Source organism: Spodoptera frugiperda, chromosome 5 (assembly GCF_023101765.2).
Source record: "Spodoptera frugiperda isolate SF20-4 chromosome 5, AGI-APGP_CSIRO_Sfru_2.0, whole genome shotgun sequence".
NCBI classification, from domain to species: Eukaryota; Metazoa; Arthropoda; class Insecta; order Lepidoptera; family Noctuidae; genus Spodoptera; species Spodoptera frugiperda.
In genome coordinates, this window is record NC_064216.1 from 11,091,517 (window position 1) to 11,115,749 (window position 24,233).

General features: G+C 35.1%; 3 protein-coding genes across 9 annotated transcripts in view; 1 reads left to right on the top strand and 2 right to left on the bottom strand.

The window, feature by feature from the left end:
* Positions 1 to 6,758, bottom strand: part of LOC118271844 (potassium voltage-gated channel protein Shaw) — a 110,775-nt gene extending 104,017 nt beyond the window's left edge. For 4 of the 5 annotated variants that reach the window (XR_007705319.1, XR_007705318.1, XM_050693719.1 and 1 more), the window contains exon 1: positions 6,494 to 6,734. The gene's annotated coding sequence lies outside the window, so the exon portion shown is untranslated. Of the gene's footprint in view, positions 1 to 6,493 lie in introns of all 5 variants that reach the window. The other variant, XM_050693720.1, reaches the window with a different exon arrangement.
* Positions 1 to 24,233, top strand: part of LOC118272073 (protein spaetzle 4) — a 484,075-nt gene that overhangs the window by 329,815 nt on the left and 130,027 nt on the right. The gene's annotated exons all lie outside the window — the stretch shown is intronic.
* LOC118271759 (potassium voltage-gated channel protein Shaw) overlaps positions 20,460 to 24,233 on the bottom strand; it is a 255,565-nt gene continuing 251,791 nt past the window's right edge. For all 3 annotated transcript variants that reach the window (XM_050693717.1, XM_050693715.1, XM_050693716.1), the window contains one exon: positions 20,460 to 24,104. In XM_050693717.1, coding sequence (XP_050549674.1) covers positions 23,632 to 24,104 — 473 coding nt within the window. In that variant the 3' untranslated portion in view covers positions 20,460 to 23,631. The remainder of the gene's footprint in view (positions 24,105 to 24,233) is intronic.

Here is a 24,233-nt window from a genome sequence, read left to right on the forward strand (position 1 = left end):
TTTAAAGTTACAATAAGACGGACATTAAAATAAAAATTAGTCATCCACTCTATTTTCAGAAAATGAAATGATAAAGGCTTACAATGTTTTAGATGCACAGAATTATGTCATTTTTGGTTCACTCGAAAATTTTTTGAGTGCTAAACGATTAACTCTATTAACTTAACTTAATTAATGTTATTTATTTATTTATTTTTATTTGTACTATGTAGGCAACTGGCTACTATATTTCTTGATGGTAAGTGGCTTACACTGCCTCGTTGACCGAGTGGTCGCAAGTGCGATTGCCGAGCAAGGGGTCTCGCGTTCGATTCCCGGGTCGGGCAAAGTATTACTGGGCTTTTTTCGAATTTTCGATAATTGCTCGGTAGTAGCACGGAGTCTAGAATTGTGTCCAGTATATGACAATAGAATAGTGAAACAACCTAATATTTGCTATTTGTTCCAGTGTGTATTTTCTCTATCTTTTTAATTGTTATGTTACCACCAGTTTCATTGTTGGTGCCATTAATAAACTACTATCAGATCCCTAGAGAGACTCGATGGTAATTAACCATCGACGTAATAATATGTACGGATAATGTTACTGCTTGATAATTTATTGCATTCCACGTGGTGAAAAGTAGCGTAAACTGTGGTGAGTTGACTGTTGACTCTATAACATAATGTTACGACTATTGGATCAGTATTTATAACAAAGTTGAGTTTACGATGTAGTATTATTTTGATAAAGAGGAACGATGGTGTTTTTTTCTTGTTCTTCTCCTGTCTACTCTACACATCGGAAAGAGCCTATAGCTTTACTGACAGGCAGACTGACTGACAGAAATTCAATTTAATGTTTTAAACGTGTCTAATTAAGGATTAATTGAAATAAATGTTTTGACTCTGATTTTGATAAGATTTTCAGAAGTCCAACTATATCTAAATCTATCTATATCATTGTCATAAATTAGATGTTGTATATTAAAGCATTTCTGCCAACCACTTTTGATACTAACGATTGCATAACAGTACCACAAAAATCTCCAACAACCAATAACCGACTGCGACAATAAATACCTAATTTTAGCTTTATTTCCAGTCGGCACCTACTACAAGCCCCACAGAATATTTCCACAGAAGGTTACTTGTTGATTAATGAGCTGTCAATACCAGGAAGCGGCTGTTAGGCGTAATTGTTGTGTTAATTAAAGATAGCTGCGAAAATAAAACAGTCATTCTAGAATCGAATTTTAGGTCCCAATATAATGCCTTGTGGCAGTCCTGCTTTTCTTGTTATAGTTTGCCATTAGTTTTACATATCTCAGTTAGATATTTTTTGAAACTTGTAGTGAGAGGCTTAATATTCTAAGTAACTAATATACTGGTTGCATATTGGTTACATTATAATGCTTGCAATTTGTTTTTCCATGTAATAGGAGCTGAGCCTACAAACCTTTAATACCCGAAAGGATGGACAGAGGTGCACCTGCACATTGTGGCACTCTTTGCCACATTGCAGTGGACACCTACGTTTCACCATTTGTGTTATAAGTACCATGTAAAAAGGGCTGATTTGACCTGGCTTAATTACAGACTCCGTGCTACCACTGAGAAACTTTCGAAAATCCGACTAAAAAAACCCAGTAATTCTTTGCCCGACCCGAGAATCGAACGCCAGACCCCTTGACCGGCAGTCGCATTCGCGACGACTTGACCAACGAGGCAGTCAAGTATCTTTTTTATATAAAACTAGTTTTAAGTTCTAAGTATTAAATCTAATTTTAAGCATTACTCATTGTTTTGAGAATAACTTTTGCAGCTGTTCGAATTTGTGTTTGTTTGGTGTAATGCAATATGTAAGCCAAATAACTACATACTATTCTTGACTAATAATGCAACAAGCTAGTCCAGGAGTTCTAGGAATGTTATGATATTTGATCGACATAACGGCGCTAAGTTTTAACACCGTGAAGTCATTTTTTCACCAAAACACACTCACACAAGACGCACTGTTTGTTTGAGCGACGATAACCAAGGATTTGATATTTTTAAATGACTAAGTTTTATTTTAAACTAGCTGGCCCGGAAAACTAAGTTCCGCCGCAAAAAAAAAACCATCACCTTTTAAACCTTCCCTAGATTTCCACAAATAATATAATTCAAGACCAAGATGGTGATATTATATAGATTTGCGCCCAATTTAACATGCGTCTATTCTACTACCGTATTGTGTACTTCTGATTGTTTCTTAGTTGTTTCTACTAAATCTAGGTTTATCAGTTTCACTTCTACATAATATGGTAGGTTCGTAAAGCTACTAACTATACATATAGAAGAATATAAGTATATTTAAAATAACTCCATTTTACTGGATCATGGTCCTAAGCAATGGTTACCCAAGCAAGGCTATTTCGTACACCAATAAATAAAAAAGAAAATTGCTGAGCCCACGCGAACTTGAAGGACTTAATTTATATTCCTTAAAAATGTGGGGTGGCATTTCTAGATTTTTGGTAGCCATAATTTTCAGCCTCGCTTTGAAAAAAGTAAAGGTTAATCAGCCAATCAGTGGGTGTATTATAATTAGCAATTTAAGTCTGTTGAAGTTTGCTCTACTTATTTTCAGTTTTGTAATTATAATGATAAAGATCAGATTGCTAAAAATAAACATAAGTCTGAAGCTAAGGATTAAATTAGTAGTAGGAGGAGGTATTAAAAAGAAGTTAAACAGAAGGAATAAAATAAAATAAATATCGTCAAGCCTTTTTAACCTTCCCTTCGGGGTAGGTAGAGGTGCATATTATGGCACGTAGTCTCACTGTATAATGTACACCCACTTTTCACAACAATTTATGTTGTAAGTTCCATGTAATAGAGGTGAGCCTATTGCCATATTATTATATCGGGATAAGTATTCAGACTCGGTGCAACTACTGAGACTTATTTCGAAAACGCCAAATACGGTCCGAAACTAAGCAAGTCCAAAATTCAAATACCTATCACTTAGTTTATCATAGACGTTAACCGCTGTTTGCACCTGCTACAATTTAACAAATAACGCAATCAATACTAATTCAACCCTAAAAAATCAGACACAATCCATTTTTAAATCCAATTTGGCTAATAAAAAAAACTCTCAAAGCTAAAACAGCTCCTAACAAATTGGTTTTAATTAAAACTGCCCTAGCAACTACAGTATAACTTTGAGATTCATTTGAAACATTTGCAAATGACCATGACAAATGAGTTTGTCTGTCTTTAATCTCAAAGGGCCTTTTACAACCTAGATCGAAACTGATGACGTCATGAAAACAGCTGTAAAAGCAACACAATACCTTTTAAAAGGATATTTTGTAATGAATTAGATGGTAAAGAGTATTATTCTGAGGGAACTGAGGGAACGGAGTGTTTTCAAAATATTTTTTTGAGTTACGCTTCGCTTTTGAGTCTTGTGACTTCATCTGCGTGGGTTTAGAATTCTAAAGTAAAAGAAAAAATGAAATGTTTTAGATATTGAAATACTCGTATTACATTTTTGATATTTCTTACGTACTTTTTGACCAAATTCAGCAACTTAGCTACAGCACGAATGGGCCAGCTCCACCGGAGTGATACCACGACCTCACAAGAAACCGACGTGAAACAACGCTTGCGTTGTGTTTCGTTGTTTAAGTGAGATTACCGGAGGCCCAATTACCCCCTTTCCAATCTTCCCGGCAACGCACTTGCAATGCTTTTCGTCATCTTTCGGATGTCCATGGGCAGTGGTGTGTACATTATGGTCTGGAATAACACATGTGCTACTTTAATCGGGAACGTGGGTGAAGCCGTTGGTAGAAGCTAGTTTTCTATAAAGTTTAAACAGACCATCCCAGGTGTCCATGTGCGAAGTAATGAAGCGAATGTAATCTACGAAGTTAGATTGGCTTGTTGATAATGTTCTCACAAGTGCAACAGCTCGGCTTCAGAGATCTTAGTGCAATTCTTGGGACTGGCAAACTTTAATTAAGTTTTGTAGTTTAATTTTAAAATTGAGAACTGAAAGATAAACTTATTAGTGGAGATGTCATCGCCAGGTTGGGAGAAATATAGATGAGACTTTTTTAATTAGCAGTAGTTTGATGGGGGGGTTTAAGGTATTTCGTATTATTATAGCAATAAGGTTGCTTTTGTACCAGGCATGTGTTATATAGCTATGCTGCGAAGTTGTAATAGCTAAGCTGTAAAACTATGTGACCGTTTCCACTGATACTGAACTGCGTAGCGGTGTAAGGAAGATGCGGAGCTCGAGTATGCGATGTATAGATAGTTGAGAAACCATTCATAGCATGCATCTTTCCATATAAAATCGTCTGTTTCCACCAGTGCTATACTATGTGTACCAATGAATATGTTTGGTGGAAACCAAACGCATCCACAGTAACGTAGCATAGCACATCTCTGGTCGAAAAGCACCCACAAGAGTAGGCCACTATAACAGTGATTTTGAAATCGACTGACGCTTGGATTACTATTTATAAAAATTAATATTTATTGCGCTTGGATTAATATTTATTAAATCAGTAAAAATAAAAACACACTGTGCTTTGATGCAAAGCGCTGTGTGTGCGAATGCTTTATGTTTAAAATTTTGAGTACTCTTGAAAGCATTCAAGATGAAATGAAAGCATCCAAGATAAAATTATGTCAAGTAGTTTTAAGATTACTATTTGTATCATTTCGTTTAAAATAGTTTAAGATTATTTTATGAAAAGTTGATAATTAATTGGTAATAAAGTTCACGTGTATTTTTGTATTATACGCATGTATCTTTAGAATGGAATTTCTCCACCACTGTTAAGCTATGTATGCCAATGAATATGACTGGTGGAAGCCCAACGCATCCACAGCAGCGTAGCATAACACACCTCTGGTAGAAAAGTACCCTAAGACTGATGGTAAGGGTTTGCCGTAGCCTTAATACACTTGCACAAAAGTGTTCTGAACTATGTGTAATCGACATAATATATTATCAAAACTATCATTATTAAAAATCATTCTTATTCAGAAGATTTTTTACAATTACACTAGAAGTTTTCTACCCTAGCATTTCTTCTAACCGAATGATATATCTTTTTCTATTTCTAAGATGAAAATATGTTATAATCGTAAACGATATCTCATTTATCAAAAGCATTGAAAGAAGTTGCAATGAAAAACTTAAAAAAGATAAGAGACTCCCAAATTGGTAGAGGTATAAGCAGACAGAGCTATAATCTTATTCTGAAAAAAAGCTGAAAAAATAACTGGGCCTCCAATAACCTCACTCACACAACGAAACATAACGCAAGCGTTGTTTCACGTCGGTTTTCTGTGAGGCCGTGGTATCACTCCGGTCGAGCCGACCCATTCGTGCCAAAGCATGGCTCTCCCATACTTAATTATTGAGTAGATGTAAGAGTCCACCTAAAGAATTTGTTCAATTTCAGGCTATGTTCTACTATTGAAGAAAGAAAGAATTGTAAAAAGAAATAAGAATTAAAATATATTTTTTTTTTAATTGGGACAAGCCCGCTACAACCTCCCATACCACTGCAACTCCTGAAAGCCAGGATCTACAGTAGATACAACCATGAAAACACAGGAACATTGAAGTCTGAGTGACTGTCTTGGATCCCGCAACGAAATAAATCAGAAGATATTATTAGAGGAGAAGAAAAGAATCAGTGATATTATAACCATACTGCAGAACAATCTAATAGTGTTTTTTTTAAACGTAGGTAATAACTATGGACCTCTGTCACGCTGGAGTTTCAATTCCCGCATTGATGTCGGTATTTTGAGCAGCAATATCAGTCCGGTATTTGTGCTTTGGGCTAGGGCTGCCCCTTATCACAATTCAACTAATAACCGTCATAAAGGGTTGGCAAACCCATTTTCTGTAACTTAGTCCTATCTACGTCTTCAAAGGAAAGTAGACTTTATGTATATACGAATTCTTTTCTTTTTACAATAATTGAATTAATTAGTCCCTATCTACGTCTCCAAAGGAAAATAGACTTTATGATACAAGTATATTCGAATTCTTTTTTCTTTACTGTTTTAATTTCTCAACCATCAATATCACTTTAGTTATTAAGTTTTATACCGCAACGTACAGATGTGTTTCATCAAAAAGAGGTCGGCGGTTCGCGATAAAAAATACATTAAATTGTTTTATAGGGTGCCATTATAATCATTCTTACCCTTTCTTACCCCATTTTTTGGTAAAAGATGTAGAAAGATAAAGAACTTAGGTTTAGTAATGAACCTATAGCACATTATTTTATTATAATTTACAATGAAGTTGTAATAAAAATAGAAATATCGCTACGTTTGACCATATCGTGACGAACGCCGAACAAAATTTTTGTTATTAGTAAATATCCGAGTAAAGTGTGGCCCGACCGTCGGAACAAATTATTACTTAAAAATATTACATTACAATTTCTGAGTTTGAGCACGCAACAAAGTAATTTAATTTACGAACCTGTGTTCCGAAGGCTTTGTAGGCTCTATGCGGCACTGCCGAACGCACATTAAAAATTCATATATCTATAAAAAAAATCACAGTAAAAAAAATAAAAATGCAATCCACTGAACACAATCACTGAACCGTCACAATGTTAGGTACACATTAATTTCGAATTTCATGTTTAGTTTCCCATGCGGCCGTCAGGCGGCGCTGCCGTGCGTATCTCACGGCGGTCCTCTACACACTAACGTTAGACTGTGTGATTCGCGCATGCGTCGTTACTCCTACACCCGATACCTACATTTCATTTTGTAATGAACTGAACTTTACTTCGGTGCGTCCGAAAATAGACCTAAAGTTTTTGGTGCATAGAGTTGGATTTTGGTGGGGCAACGAATTAAAGGGTGCGATTCGACTTCGCAAGGTTTTCTGTCTCTCTTCCACTAACGATGTCCACATGCATTTGAATTTTAATTGGGTATATATACGTGTGTGGTTGTACGAAACAGTTTTCAAGTTTTCGCGTCAACAGAATGATGGTGAAAAGTCGGCGTGAGAGATGGCAACTACCACAAGTAACTGCCTGGCTTCTTGTATCTGAATACTTTTCCTTTTTCCTATAATAAGCTTCCTTTCGGCGCGTGTACATTTTAAACTGGTATTTTTTTCTTTTTTCGGAGCCCAATTTTCCTTATATTCAGGGGTGGGCCACAAAGGCACCGGTGTCGTGTTCAGGGTAATAATCAAACCAACCCATTACCCCAGTTAAGTTAAAGTTAAGTTAATAACGAACGCGTTTTACGCACGTTTTCCTGACATTGGTTCATAATGTTTCTATGAAATTGGTGTTACAAATATTTGATTTTATTGTAACTTTCGTGAGACATACTAAATTAATTATTATGTTATCGGCTTACTCACGTAACGTTTTGACGAGGAACTCGACTAGTTTCAAGCCATGCTAGAGGCTCAGTAGCAGTGCGACAATCGCCGCGTCGTGTGTTGCGTAATGCTGCTCATGAATATGAGCCTCTAGCATGGCTTGAAACTAGTCGAGTTCCTCGTCAAAACGTTACGTGAGTAAGCCGATAACATAATAATTAATTTACTAATATTTTGTAAAAGTATGAAAACAACTTTAGACTAACTACAAGATTATGTTGTACGTTGTCGAAAGTTAGTAACAGCTACTGCAAAGCAAAGGTTTCTACTTCATAAGTTGAGTGGATTGAATCACATGGCTTTGCACAACGACGAGTCGAGTGGTAGCAAGCACAACTGCCGATCATACTCAGGTTTGTTTTCGCAATGGTAAATTCTCAATAGAACTACGGAGCCAATATTTTTTCTATATTATTGATATTGCAATATATCTAAATACTTTTTTTGGGTAAGAAAATCATCCAATGACTTCTCCCGCCTGGGCGAGGCGAGAGGGAGTGTCAGACTCTTCCTGACTAAAAACCACCGCGTTCCTACTCCTGCTTTTTGAGCCGGAACCCTGGTAATCCACTACGCAGTCCATAGCTCCGGGTCAACATCAGCCCTACTGGGCCCCATCTGAGTCCTTATTAATTGGGTTGGGACTTATAACTGATGAACAGTGGGTGCTACATTGTATACATAGAATAATGCTAGTTACATTGTAAACATTATGTAGATCTCTACCTACCCTCTGAGCTTTAAACCAAACAGCGTTATGCTTGCGGCCAACGATCAATGCACCTGTCTTAGTTTAATTCACTACAATAACAACTGAAAATGTCATGTAAATCCAGTCACATAACATACCATGTAGCAAACGGTTTCAGCTTCGTATTTTCAGCCAAATGTGACTGTAGTGAAAATAGTTTCATGCATAATAAATGCCTCTGGTCAACTTGTGTTCGTCTTAGGTTTTACTCCTGAATAGGTAATACTAGAATCCTAGGGAGACTAGACATGTTTTAAGATGTTTGATAAGTTATAGTTCAGTTATTACGAAAAAGTAGTGTAGATAAAATTTAAATACTTTAGCTGTTTGACATCAACTACACGTGCTTTCCAAGCTTTGACGAAATTATAAAAAAATGTTTACTGAGGTTAACCTGCAGTGGGATGATCACGGTTGAAAATGAAATATAAATCATGTTGCATAGATGTAACTTACATTGAAATTTATCTATTACAGAGTTGAACTAAGAATAGCGATTACCAATGTTACACGTATTAATGATTGCTATATATTTATGACTTACTGAATTAGATATACATAATCATAAAAGTTTAAAATATAGTATGTTAAATACAGTTTTATGATAAAAAGATCTAATGCGCTGCTTATATTGTATAATCATCAAGATTAAGAGTGTGTACTAAATACCAGATCGACCAGATGGACGTCAAAAAGGAGATCTTTTTATGGAATAGAGCGACGGATCATCTAATGATGCTACCCCAGAAGAGATTCTTATGGTAAATTTCAAATATTAAGACCCAAACAAAGAAACAGGTCAAGCTAAGTAAACCCGTTTAAAATTAAAAATACATTACTTTCTCTGAACATCTCCAATTCGACTAAAACAGTCAAGGATTAGACCATAATTTCCTAAAGTCATCCTCATTTAAATTGATATCGGAAACACTCAATAACACATTCCTGATATCAAAACCAAACTCAGCCCCACTCAACAACTACACAACCAAGCGCAAAGCAAACAGGTACCGTTACATAATTTTAAATTGAAAATTGTAATAGCAGCCTTTTGAAGTTGTTATACATAACTCGATTAATTATAACATAATACATAACAAGCATTTACTTTGGGATTAGTTTGAGTTTTAGATGAAATTGAAACCGTTAAAATTAACTTTGTAATTACGAAGTTAATTTACTTTATTGAATTTACTTTGGAGGATGAGGATACAGTAATATCTTTTTTGGCTGTTTTATTTTTGACTATTAATTTATGCTGCTCCTCGTTAGTCAAAAGCTGCCTCGTTGGTCGAGTGGTTGCAAGTGCGACTGCCAGACAAGGGTTCTTGGGTTCGATTCCCGGGTCGGGCAAATTATTACTGAACTTTTTTCGGTTTTTCGAAAATTTCTCAGTAGTAGCACGGAGTCTGCAATTGTGCCCAGTATATGGCAATAGGTTCACCCACTATTACATGGGACTTATAACACAAATGGTGAAAAGTGGGTGTACATTGTAAAGCGGCATTACATGCCGTAATGTGCACCTCTGTCTACCCCTTCGGGGATAAAAGGCATGACGTTGCATCACAAGTCACATAAGAAACAAACAGCAAATACCATCTCCTGTATCTATACTCCACACAGATATGGCGCGACCACAATCCCTAACACCGGTTGCAGGCTTATTAATTAAAACTTGTGACATCTATAACGTGTTGGGTATAAATTGGGGCAACAGATTGCTAACCTCGTTTGTGTAACCTTCACGGCTAAGGATAACTCCACAGACTAATGGAATGTCTCCATTTTCAATTTGATTTAGGGGGTTTTTCTGCCATAGATGTGCTATGTAGCTATGTAAAACTATGTGTCCGTTTCTAGTGATACTGAGCTATGGAGTGGTGCGAGTAAGATATGCGATGAAGATGTGCCAGAACAGCGAAGCGAAGATGTGGCCGAAGCACACACACTTAGATAGTACTTATTTACTCTGTCCTTGAAAAAACCCGGGTTGTATTTCTTAGGAAATATAGCAATTTGCTTAACATTTGTTACTTGTTCTTGCAAAAACTACTAAACACAATGTAAATGAAACTTTACTCAGCGATAGACTAGGTGCAATTTGACATAAAACATAACCATTTTCATCCTAGCAATGCGGGCGAAATAAAAATTAAAGTTACTAACCTACAACTATATAAGTAAGTACGTACATAGTAATCAACATAGCAGCACACTCGAAGCCGACACGACACCAAAACGTAACCAAACACAGATCAATAATAATTTATTGATTCAATAACAACTCTGTTTGATAGAGAACTTACTACGAGTGACGTCAGTGCTATAGTTACAGATTATTTGGTTATATTTTAAAACGATCGTATTTTTAGTGTGAACACCCAATTTTATTCCACAGTCATCAACAGCCTCTGGTATTCTAACCGCCATAGCCCAGTCCTTAGCAATTGGTGCTTGGACAAAATCGTTACTAAGGAATAGTTTAAGTAATGATCGATGAGTATGGCAGATACAGATGAGTGATGATTTATGAATGTCTACATTCATCACACTGTTTTACTGCTATCCCATTGTGTAGAAAGGAAATACAGGGTGTAATATACGAATAGTTTTATTTTCATACCTACTTTCAAATATATATTTTTTAGGGGGGAAAATCATCCAATGAATTTTCCCGCCTTGGGCGAGGCAAGAAGGAATATCAGACTCTTACTGACTAAAAATCATCGTTCCTACTCCTGCTTTTTGAGCTGGATAGGCAGTCAGCAGCCCCAGCAATTTCTTTACCTGGGTGATTTTCTAGAGCAACACTATTATAATAGTGCGTAATACGTAATGAGTTACGAACTTGGTGTAGTAGCACTGCGCCAATCATGCAGACAAAGCGAGTCTTATCTCTAAATCTTCACCCAAACATAGCACAGTTTTCCCGAACCATTCAACACAATGTTCTTAACAATTAAGGTTTCTGAAACCGGTTACCCAAAAACCGTAACCCACATACTACGAGCCGAACTGAGGCGATGTTAATCATTGTTGCCAAGTGTAATTTCCCGAGGGAAGCCGGGGTAATTGTATAAGTTTTAAATAATTATCCACTATCCAAGTTGTTGGAGTAATGTACGCGATGCAATTAGTGAATAATAGCGTTTTAGCTCGCTTTCAATTTTAGGGGAGCGATTAAAGTGGGCTATAATTTTTGGTAAAGATAAATTAGTTTTTTTTTGTTCGTGTATTTGTGTGTTTTTTATTATATTACTGGTTTCTGACAGTGGCTTCGCTCACATTCCCGTTAAAAGTTTTCTATCACCCAAGTCAGCTTATCAGTATTTTCAGCGGGATTGCCGGACAAATATCCAAACAAACAAACTTTCACATTTATAATATTAATGTGATGATAGTGTGATGACTGGGAATATTTATAACTTTAAAAATCGAAACCATAAACAAATAAACTATCAAACCCAACGATTGGCACCTTGACTGGGCAACTGACTGCCGTCCAACGTGTAGCGTGTTAGATTGCCGCTCAAAGCAACTCTTTGTGTGATCAACAAATTGTTTTATCGGGTCTGGGTGTAATGTGCATTCGAAATTGTATGTTTGTAAATACATCCACAACACAGAAGAAAATCCTAGTGTGGGACAACGTCTAAAAAAAATATATATAATGACCTTGAACTCAGCACACACTCCTTTTCAAAATACACAAAAAAAATCTCAACAAACTACCACAAGAATGTTACAGCTGTATCGAAATATCATTTGTTAGACCCATACTATGAGACATGATGTTTTATTCATTCGAAACATGTGAGGGAGGGAGGGAGGAAATGACGTCAAATGAGGGACCCAAGCAAGCAGGCTAGATTGCTACGGGTTATATAAAAGAAGGTTTCTTTCTATATAGGGTTCTTAGATAGAAAAAGGATTGGTACGGGGTCGGTAAATAGGAGTGATGTGGACGGAAAAGGGTTAATTGTTTACTTTTGCCATGGTTGTGAGTTCTGAGTCTGTTATAGAATTTGTTGGGTATATTTCAATTAAAAAGGTCTTTCCATGGTTTATCTACATTATAGAATCCTTTTTCCCATAATGTTGTCCTTGGAGTCCTTTTTCTAATGAGAAGTGTATTATGAGGTTAGAGTTCGAGTTATATGGTGTATTTTGTTGCTTGCTTGCTGCAAAAGCTTGTGTTTTTAACATAGTATTATAACTTCGATTTATTTTTTTATTTATTTTTAACGTTGATAAGTCTGTGTTTAGCCACCAACCCGCTTACTGCCAGGACAGCGAAGCGAAGATGTGGCCGAAAATGGATCACACAGACTTAGAAAGTACCTAAAGTACCTACCTATTCATTCTTTATTGTGATAAGTGATAACTATGACAAAGATTGGATAAAACTAATAAAAAACTTGATTACACCCCTAAATATATAAGAATATATACATATATTATGTACAATGAATCAATCTAGTTTCATTTCAATAATAATCAATGTAAGAAAACATAAACTTCAAAAGGCTTTACATTACCCCTATTTAATCTACACAACTCAAGAACGGATATTGTATAAACAAACCAATCTTCAGTCAAGTGCCTTAGAGTAGTTCCCTATAAAGATTAACTGTAGTATCAGTACATTCTAGTTAGACCGGGGATTATTAGGCGTCTAGATAGAAAACTGCTAAAATATGATCGCTTTGAAGGTTTGTAGGCTTGAATGTTTTATGGGGTATAATAATATGTATATCACGTCACACCCTTTCTTAAACAATTTGATTTGGCTTGAGTCGTTTGTGAACGATTTATTATTTAGTAATTATAAATTCATAGCACGGAAGCCATCCATAGCACGTATTTATAGCATAAAAAACATATTATTTTAGTTGAACTGTTTCCACCAGTGCTAAGCTATATGTATCAATGAATGTGTATAGTGGAAACCAAACGAATCCACAGCTATGTTGCTGTGGATCTCTAGTGGAAAAGCACGCAAAGCGTTATGATGATGATCACACCAAGAATAGGTAAAAAAATAATGAACTACCAACAATTGCACCATTATTTGTACAAATGACCATTTCGAATTCCTCCATGGACTTCAGTAGAATATCGATAAATCAGTTTCCATACTGAATCAGGTTTCTTGTAATAGGGGTCCGTAGGGAAATAAATCATGAATCCGCAAGATCGTTGCGTGAGAGTATTATTAATTGTTGTAATATTAAGCTTTAACTTGGATTAACATTTAATATTAACTAGTGGTTTTTTTTTGAAGGGGAAATATCATCTAATATCTTCTCCCGCTTTGGGCAAGGTGAGAGGGTGTATCAGACTCTTACTGGCTAGAAACCATCCCGTTCCTACTACTGCTTTTCAAAAAGGAGCCCAAGTAACCCGCTAGACAGGCCATAGGTGTTTAGAATTATCTTAAAGAGATTATTAAAGAAGCGACCTTCTATCACTTATTCTTAGGATCGACACGAAGTCTTCTTGTCTTTTTTGATTTTCGATCCAGACAAATTCATAAACTTTTTGTTTTAACTTATTTAAGAGCAGTACCGAATCTCTCTAAAGCACAAATCTCCTCGATATAAAACTCTAATACCATAATCAATATTCGCGTCCAAGTATTAAAAAAACATAAGGTTCCCCCCTTACAGTAAATCCCCAAACACCTTCCATTAAAAATAGAACACCATGAGGAACGGAGAACAATTTTAAACAATGCTTATTTTGTCTTTATTCAAAAGTTACCTATTTGTCTTCAAGGCGAGCCATTGAGCAAATGAATTAAAAATAAAAAGACAAAAGGAAATAAAAAATAAAGGCACTTGTTCGAGTGTAGGAAAAGAAATATTTTTTTAAGCCGAAACAAAGGCACGGCAGTTAATTACCTCTCTTTGTCTCGACACAATTATTTGGTATCTCCAGTAATGGTAGAGATTGATACAATAATATTATGTTTCGATGAAGTAAGTGTAACGATTTTAAAGTTTTCTTGGGGCTATTTTTATTTAGTCCTAGTCCTCTGGTGTTTTTCTAATCTATTATTTTAAGGGCTTTTATTCTTAGAACCCCGTTGAGTCATAAGTAAGCAATACAACAACACATTATATTCTAGTAACATCCTCTGGTGTTGCTGGTGTCAATGGGCGGCAATGAACGTTACCATCAGGTGACATGTCTGTTCGTTTGTCCCCTATGCATTAAAACGTCCGGAGCTGTGGATGAGCTTGCGGGTTACCGAGGCTCTAACTTTGAGCAGGAGTAGGAACGAGGTGGTTGTTTGTCAGTAAGAGTCTGATACTTTCTCTCGCCTCATCCAAAGTGGGACAAGGAATTGAATGGTTTTCTTCCACATCAAAAAGAAAGTGTAAGTTTCAGTGTTGCTTAGCAGCTCTCTTAACAAATAACATATTTACGCTAATCAGAGGACACGGTAGAAAAATTAATGTATGGCATTAATTTCCACACAGCTTCTTGCTACTGGCCAGCTACGCTAACTTGCCATAAACGTAACAAAAATATTCAAAGTTTGTCATAACTGCACACTATAACAAAATTTAATAAACCAACTTTTAAAATGAGGTGTTGTTTTTAACAAAAAAGGTGTTATTTTTAACAAAAAAAGATGTTGTTTTTAACAAAAGTTGAACTACATAGTCTGCTACACCGAAGTTAATTTGTTGTTAACGAACTTATGTTGCTTGTTTAAACTTATACAGCACTTTTAATATATTCTGGTATAAACGACGGCACGTTTAGACGATGCAAAGTAATGCATATTAAACGCATACTGTTTTAGGGTGTGGGCACAACTGAGTTTCACTGGAGTTTTTAGGTGAAGAGAGAATAGATGACAGTGTAAACCTGGTTTAATGATGATCTAAATATTATCTAGATTTTTTACTATCAAAATTCCCAGTGGTTGTTTTATGGTATACGCCGGTAAGTAGAATCGCCTGATGGTAAGCAATCGCCACCGCCCATGGACAACCGAAACACCAGATGCGTTACAAATGCATTGCCAGCCTTTTCGGGGTTAGCAATTTAAGGTTTGTTGGTGAGTCGGGGATTGGGAAGATTGGAAAGGGGTGGTAATTGGGCCACCCAGACAGAGAAACACAACGCAAGTTGTTTCACGTCGATTTTCTGCGAGGCCGTGGTATCACTGGTCGAGCCGGCCCGTTCGTGCCGAAGTATGGCTATTCGAAATAACTACACAGATGTTACTTTTCTGTACTATCCTTTCCTCTATTGTAGCCTATACTTTACGTGGCCTGAACGAAGAACAAATGAATCTGCTAATGAGAACCACGAGGGGGCCAATTATACAGCTTACCCCCTTTCTGAAGCCAGATACCGTCTGTATATTTAAATACCTGGCCTTCCCAGCTTCCATCTTTTGAATATACATCGGCGCTGCACGGGATTTTGTCAGTAAATCTTTTATTAGTTTAGTTAGTTAGTGTTGATTTTTCCTTGCTTTTTGTATTAAGTAAGTAAGAGTTTTGATTATAAGTACAGATATAACGAGGAAATGTTATAGGTATGGTATAACTAATTATACTTTTGTTTAGGGTGGAAAATCATCAAAGGATTTCTCTTGCCTTGGGCGAGGAGAGAGGGGGTGTCCGACTCTTATTGACTAAAAACCATCGCGTTCATGCTCTTGCTTTTCGAGTCTGCTAGGTAGTCCGCAGCTCCGGATCAGACATCAGCTCTACTGGGCCCCATCTTATTTTTTTCTTGGCCCATCTGTGGTGATAATTAAGTATACTTGGCACTGGCTCTCTTTGTGTTTGTTTTTGCACAAATTACTGTTCTAGGTCTGGGTATAATGTGCACATTATTATGTAAAATTATATATTTGTAAACGTGCTCACGACTCGGGAGATACTTAATTCTTTCCAAAGTCATTGTTGAAACTAATACAATAACAAATAAAATAAACTGTTAAAGAACTTTTACCCAAAACTAATCTAAAGGCAATGGACTTAGGTACAAATTACAATGGACTTAATAATTATTAGTCTCAGCTAATCGTTACAAGCTCTTGGGGGCCTAAGAGGGCCTAAAGGTACCTCCTAGGATTAATAGCACACCGTCTAAATTCTAGTCAGGTCTCTTGTTAGTTAGGACCGGCTTTGTCTTGCAATTACCAGTTCAAGTAGTTCAGTTTTATTTGTACTTAGTTCTGTCTGTGATTAGTTTTATTTAAACCGCATTTGGGGTGTGAACAGTCAACTGTAATTTAAACTTTTCTATTTTTCTTTCACAGAAAATAGTTCGGCTTCTTTATTTGCTTCTGGTTAAGGTTCGTAGAGTTAGTTAACAATGTCTTATTATCACAGTTCTCTGCTGGACTGTGGGCTATACAGGATTTTTTATGTATGGTATAATAATTGTAATATGATACTCATTAAGTAAATTTAATAAACACTGCATCAAATGAGTTGAAATTAACTAATAATCACGGGTTACTCACTTAAATATCTGGTGAAAAACTCTACTAGTTTTGAGTTACAGAGGGAATCTTCATCGTGAGCAGCGTGCGTAGACGTGGCGACTACGCGCAACGTACTGTAGAATGTAGTAGATCTTAGTTAATTTGGTATGAAAGTTATTATAAAAATTTGACAAATCTGGCCAGCCGTTCTCGAGTTTTAGCGAGACTAACGTACAGCAAATGATTTTTATATATAGAGATTAGAACAATAACTCCATATACCTCGTTACAGCCTTTAACAAAGTGTCTGAATCCCCTCAAAGCCTAAACTACCTAAGTTACCATACACATAAACTTGCAAGCCCTAATCTGGACTGCTCATCCAATCTTGGAGCGCCTCTCTACAAAATTAAATTAAGTCTGCTTCATAGGAAGTTTCATTGACGCACGTTAACTTACTTAGTACAACTTAGTTAGCAGAAACTATCTTTGTGTTTATAATGTATTGGGGATGCAGACGACGAGGTTTTCTAAGTAAATAGTTAGGAAATCTTACTTGAGATTGGCTCTTTATAACGTGAGATGAGGTAACTTGAAGCTAAGATTTTGTCTTAAGTAGTTCCCCAACTCATATTGAGCAAGCGTGGTGATTAAAGCTCAAATCTTCTCCGTGCAAGTAGAGGTCTTTGGTTATCAGAACTTACAGGCTGTTTAGTGTGATGTGTAACCAAATTGGCCGAAAAGAACACAGTAAAATAATAAGTATTCTTTAACTAAACTTCAATAGAACGGAGCGAAATTTCTTGAAAACAGCGAATATAAATAAATAAATAAATATAGATGAGCTAGTAACAAGCAAATAGAACAATAATGTAAGAAGCCGACGTGAAACAACGCTTGCGTTGTGTTTCACTGTGTGAGTAAAGTTACCGGAGGCCTAATTATCCCCCTTCTCAATTCCCGATTCTCCAACAACCCTTAAATTCCAAACCCCCAAAAAACCAGCAATGCACTTATAACGCCTCTGGTCTTTCGGGTGACAATGGGCAGCATAAAAAATCTAACGAACAACACTCAATCTAATAATCTTCTTGATACAAAATACGAACAACTCTCAGTACATAGTTTTCGTAGCATAAATTCTTAGCGACTTACTGGAAGGATGCAACTAAAAGTCACATAAAATGGTGATATCAGTGGTGTCGTAGTTGCACGCTGTCTGCCGCCAGACCTCCGAAGGGACCAATGTCACAGATAGTCTGGCGCAAACTCCATTTCGCTGCAAATAAGATTTCCACTTGAATCTCCGCGAAGTGATGTTAGAACTTTGTTGAGAAATAAAAAATGCATTCTCTTCTCATGTGTTCGAGACAATGTGTTTTTTGATAAAGATTTCTTTTTTTCAATATAATTTTTTGGTCCGTGCCCTTAGTACGAGTTTGCTTTACGTTGAACGAAAACGAAACGAGATCGCGTTCGGCGTTCTGATTGGTTGGTTTATTTGCGCCGGCCAATTAGAGCGCCGAACGCGCCCTCGTTTTGTTTAGGGTGCTGGTAGCACCAGACACCAAATTCTTACATCTAATAAGAGCTAGAGAAATTCATGGGTTTATTTTATTGTTAAAAGTTAATTAGACGAGCTTAGGCCTAATGATTGACAATAGACTTACCCTGGTGATCATCAGTCCCTTACAAATCTGACGAAGAATATAAACGCCCATATTCTATACGCATATTTTTAAATAGTAGTCCATACTGAACCACACAAAAAATCTTCCTCGAATATAACCAAAATCTCAACATTGGCATGGTCTTCATTGTAACTGAATTTATGTTAATAGGTTACTATCAAAATATACCTGTCAATTGTTAGAGCCAGGTACATTGATTAGGCAGACACCGGGTGACACGGGCCACGGGCCAGATATTTAATTATGTAACGTGTCACCACAGCGGGGATTAATATGCAGGCCCAGCACTACTCGATGTGATTAACATTTTAATCTGTAAAGGTGACAATTGTTTGACAGGTGATTAAATTATATTATGATCTAGTAAAAGTACGTGCGTTGTATAATATTTTTGGGTTTGGGTTAATAGTTTCGTAGTTCATTGATTAATTTGTTTAGGGTTTTTTTTAAGTTACATATTATGTTGCTGGTTGTTGATTTATTTCACCCCTTTAAAATAAAAATAAAATCTTGTACTTTCAGTGTAAAGCTGACATTTTTTTTAAAGAATAAGTTATATAAATCAAGGTAACCTTTATAAGAATTACTAAGGATATCAAGCTTGTGTTGTATGTGTGTTATTTTCTGTAGTATTTCTGTACCTACTTCTCTAAAACCTGAGGGTTTTTTGACCTCTCATCAATGCGCTACTGGACGAACGTATAAACAAAATTTAGATAATACAATAACCAAATAAAAACCTAAGCTTTAAAATAAAAATAAAATAAGAACAAAAAAATTGCACTTCATATATTATTAAATATGCTTTTTAGCACCTACAATTTAAAGTTTTTGCTTTGGCTCGATAGATGGCGTTGAACAATTGGGGCTATCGGCTGAATCGCGCTATGGTTTCGTTACATGTATTTAGTTAGGCTGCTCAACTCTTTCGATAACTATAGTGTGATGGTTGGTAGTGTAGGTAACATCATAATGTAAAGTAGGTGTGTCTTTTTATTATATTTTTGACAAATCTCAGGTATAAAAGCCTAGAGATTTTATTGTAAAGTAAAATTTGAAGGTTCAAGTCATTTCAGCTTCTAATTTAAGTTATTTACTTCCATTATAAGTATTGTGGAGCTGCGGACTACCTAGCGGGCTACTGGGGCTCCGGCTCGACAAGCAGGAGTAGGAACGGGGTGGTTTTTAGTCAGTAAGGGTCTGACACTCCCTCTCGCTTTGCCCTGACGAGAGAAGTTATTGGATGATTTTCCCACCTGAAAAAAAATGCGTATTGTGGCTTTTTAATATTATTTTTGTCGATGTCTGATTCATTAATCGGTCGATAGTGATATTTTATTGTACTAAAGTACTGTGTTCTTTAAAACAAAACTATCACAACTTGATACATGTGTCGTCATCTATCGAACTCTGGCAAAAACTGTGGCAATGACATGTCTCTACATTCAAAGCTTTCCATGACGAAAGAAAAATATATGCTTTTAAAAAAATATAACTGATAACAATTGACCTTTGCCCTGCAGTGGGACGATCATGGCTGAAATCTAAACCTAATAACAATTAGGTCGATATAACGTAGAAACGAAACCATAACGCGATTCAGAAAAACTACCCCGCCTGTAAAGCGCCATCTAGTGAAGCAGACGTGTAAACTTTTCTTGTAATTTATTTTACACGCATTGTTTCTATTTTACGCTTTGTATAGTTATCGCCCGTATCCCTCCAAATAATATACGATAAATGTGAAAGACTTGTATGTAGTATGTTTGTTTGTTTATTATTCCTTCACGTCAAAATGGTTGAAGGGATCGAGATGAAATTTGGAATACCTGTTCATTTGACCCGTGTTCCACGGATACGTTTTTAGATAAGTCTTTGACTGCCAATAAAGTTGAAGGCAAATCCTCCGCTAACGTCGGTTACCGGTGACCACCGCGGCGTCCAATGTTAAGAACTGTTTTTTTTTGTATTGTCGTGAGATCATAAAATTGTATTTTACGTGTGAGAATCGAACTCACAACATGTGGTGTAGCAGTAAGTTGCTCAGCTCTAACCGTAATATTGTAGGTATTATTCATAACGCTAAATCATGGTTGTATAGTAGTTTTTCATGAAATAAATACAAAATTAAATTGTTTTTGTATTTCATTTTATTTAAACAACAAAATATAGGGGCACAGAAAACAATATTGATCAGTTTGAGTTTGGCCAAATAATTTTAAATTATAAACACTAGATAATGTTTAATGTTTTTTCATGATAATATAATATGTTTCATATTAAAATGTTCGATTGAAAGTAATTTTGACTAACTATAGACATGAAGTTTATAATGCATGAAGCATGAAGATTTGTTTGCTTATTTTTTTAATCTGCTATCCTGTTTGATTGTAAACTACACAAAATGTGAATTGGACATAGTTTTAATTATTATGTTATCGGCTTACTCACGTAACGGTTTGACGAGTTCCTCGTCAAAGATCGTCGAATTAATTAAGTATGTCTCGCAAAAGTTATAATAAAATTATGGACATATTTTTATTTTATTTGGCTATTTTTAGTTGTTATGAAAATGGAAGCATAAATTATGAAAAACATACTTAAGTACATATATGAAAGGTATTGTCATAAATTAAAAAAAATAATTGACATTCATAAATGATAATAATATAATTTAATTACATTTTTATCAGAATTTCTTTTAAGAAATATCACAATTTCAAATTTTAAAAATCGATATTAACGTTTTACATTTTAAAATTCACATAAAATGCCAAAATGAAACTGATCATAAACAAATAAATAATTAATTTTAAAAAACAATAACATTAGAAAAATATTCTAGTTCTAAACAATATTTGGTATATAACTAACAATGTTAAGGGAATTTTATACAAAAATGTTTTTACTGTAAGCTGGCACATAATTGTAACGATGTTTAAATTAATACTATAACATTATAATTGTATACTATAACATATGACTTAGTTAACTTAGGCCATGAGTGTGTAACAGAAATGAAGTAATAACTCAAGGTAGAGGAGAAATTCTACTGATCTAATCTAAATCGTCTAACCGCGTAACAATTAATACCTACGATTCTGAGAAAAAATGTTCTAACTTTCACCAATAGCTTCGCTTTCGCTTTTTATTTGAAACCGTTTTCCGAATTGCGGTGTATATCCATATTAAGTTAATTTATTAATATAGAATTATAGGGTTCGGTAACCACCATCAAGTACATTTATTTAAATCAATCGCCAGCTTAATCCTCACTGTAACCAGGCTTAAACACTTAGTGTGGGGAATTTATTATTTTTTAACTCAAAAAAAAGACAATAAAGCATACATGGTTTTTGAAATATTTCTTTTTCTAAATCGATAGTAATTTTAAAAATGTACCATCTAATTTTAACACTTTGAAAACAAGAAAAACAATAACCGAATCAATTTACGTACCAGCTCACAATAAAAATGAACCTTATCGACAACTAATCAGGAATATACATCATAATTATCGTTTATTTTACATTCCTAATCACATCTTAGTATAACTTCAAACAGCCATCATTAAGTACACACTAAGTTACACCTAAGTATCTACAATTTGTTATATTTGGCACAACTGAGATTTAAAAGGTTATTTGGCATCTTTTGGCTTTTTTTTCTTTACAAAAAGATAAATTGGAAGATATTATTTTTCATGGAAAATTGAATTTGTATGGTCAAAATAATTAATCAAAAACAATAGAATGTAAGTTTTATACAATACAAATATTTTTTCAGTTAAGTTTTAATTCAATAGTTTTCATACACTTTAGAATGTTGTAATAATAGGAAAACAAAAAAAAAAACGTACATTTGCCAGTAAGATTAGAATTTGCATTAAATGTATCAATTAGGTATTCACAAAATTAAATGAACATTTCATATTTTATTTGACATATTCACGATACAAATCAGAATAGGGTAGATGACTAATTATTTAATGTCTGTCTTGTAGTATTGTAAAATATTAGACACGTATTTTTTATTTTCTTATAGAAACTTTCGAAGATACATCGATTTGAAATATCGCATGGGATGTGACTTCGAGGTACATTTTATACTTAGAAATGACGTAGCTACCACTCCTAAACCTTCATTCATTTTATCTAAGTATTGTTATTATATGATAAAATAAAGAAATAGGTGTCCAATATTTTTTCATAACCCAACTGACGGACGAAATTGATTTTTAATTTTCATACCCCGTCATCATCCCTATTTTATTGAATCAATACAGAATTATATTGAATATTACATAGAAAATTTATGAATATTATCAACGGATGCAAAATACATTTAAAACGGACATACATTTTATTTTATTTTCTGTAAATATTTTAGGGAAGAATCTTTGAAGTCTATGTACAATATTCAATCACCGTCGTGTCTTCCATTTACAAAATATACAAAATATTTCATACTCGAGCTAAAACCACTAGTTTTGGTCGTTTACACAATCGCTCATAGCGAAACTGACATTTTGTTTACAATGTATTGTACTATGCTCTATGGATGAAAATAAAAACAATATATTAATGGATTTGGCAGGGTGCTGAAAGGACAATATAAGGTGTTCTTAAATTATCTGCCACGGCTTTAATGGGAGGCAGTGCTATGTTTGCAGATTTCAATAGAGAAAAAATTTCGTACCCTGAACTAGTTAATTCAATTTGAGAACATAATAAAGAAGTTAAATAAACATTGCCTCTACTCTGCATAACGTGGTTGATGCGTCGCATTCGCAATCACAGAGACAGTGAGACAGTGAAAGAGGTACGGTAGCTCTTTCATAACAAACTCATTCGTAGATAATATTATTGTATGAAAAAAAAATTACTCATGATCAATAATTTATATTTACTATTGTAATCTTCAAACACAACACTACTTCCCATTAAATTCGTGGTAGATAATAATTGCTAAAGTAATCTTGGCACATTCAAATTACAAAAAGATTGAGTCCAAACTGTTTTAAAGTGACGCTCGTTTTAAAAACATTCACTAGTTAAGATCGTCTTTCTAATTTTAACAATTTTCATCCACATAGCACCTTCACATTCCAATACAAACAACAAATGAAAAGGATATCATTATATAAAGTGACCTTACCCTAAATATTTTGATTTGACACAAATATTTTGACTAGAAAAATCTAAGAAAAGAGATTTTCATTATTTTACAGATTCCATAAAATCTAATGGGAGACATCGTTATCTATTGGGGTTTCACAGCTAGAAACATTTACAATTAACATTTAATTTTAGTAAGAATTGTTATTTGGACTATCATCATTATCATTCGAAGTCACAGTACTATTAGTGTCTATTAAATTAGAATTAATTTCATCTTTCATCACATTATCATTATCAACTACATCAGATATATTATGATTGCTACATTCACTGTAGCCATTTATTTGGTCTATTTTATTTGAATCATCGACGACAGTGTCACTGTCTTCGATTTCTCTTTTCTCTACAATAACTTCAATCCTTGGTTTATAAAAATCATCTTTCTTGTCAATGTCTGGTGGTCGAACTGTGGAAAGGGTGTTTGAGAGGAATGAGGACTGTAGGTTGAATCCTGGTAGTAACTTGGGTTGTAATGGCAGCATGAGGTCTAAGGAGCCGGTGGTTGCAGGTCTTGGTTGCAGGGGCGGGGCGGTCATTAGAGGCGGTTGCAGAGACGCTAGCGAGATCGCTCCAGACTGCGTGTTGATAACTGGACTCTCCACTGGAAAGAGAGAAGTTTTCATTACTACAGTCGCTTTGGAAACTGATGGAAGATTGTTTAGGACAGATGATAAAACTTGTCAAAATGTAAATTGGCACTTTTGCCTGTTCTTAATGGAAAGATTCAGGT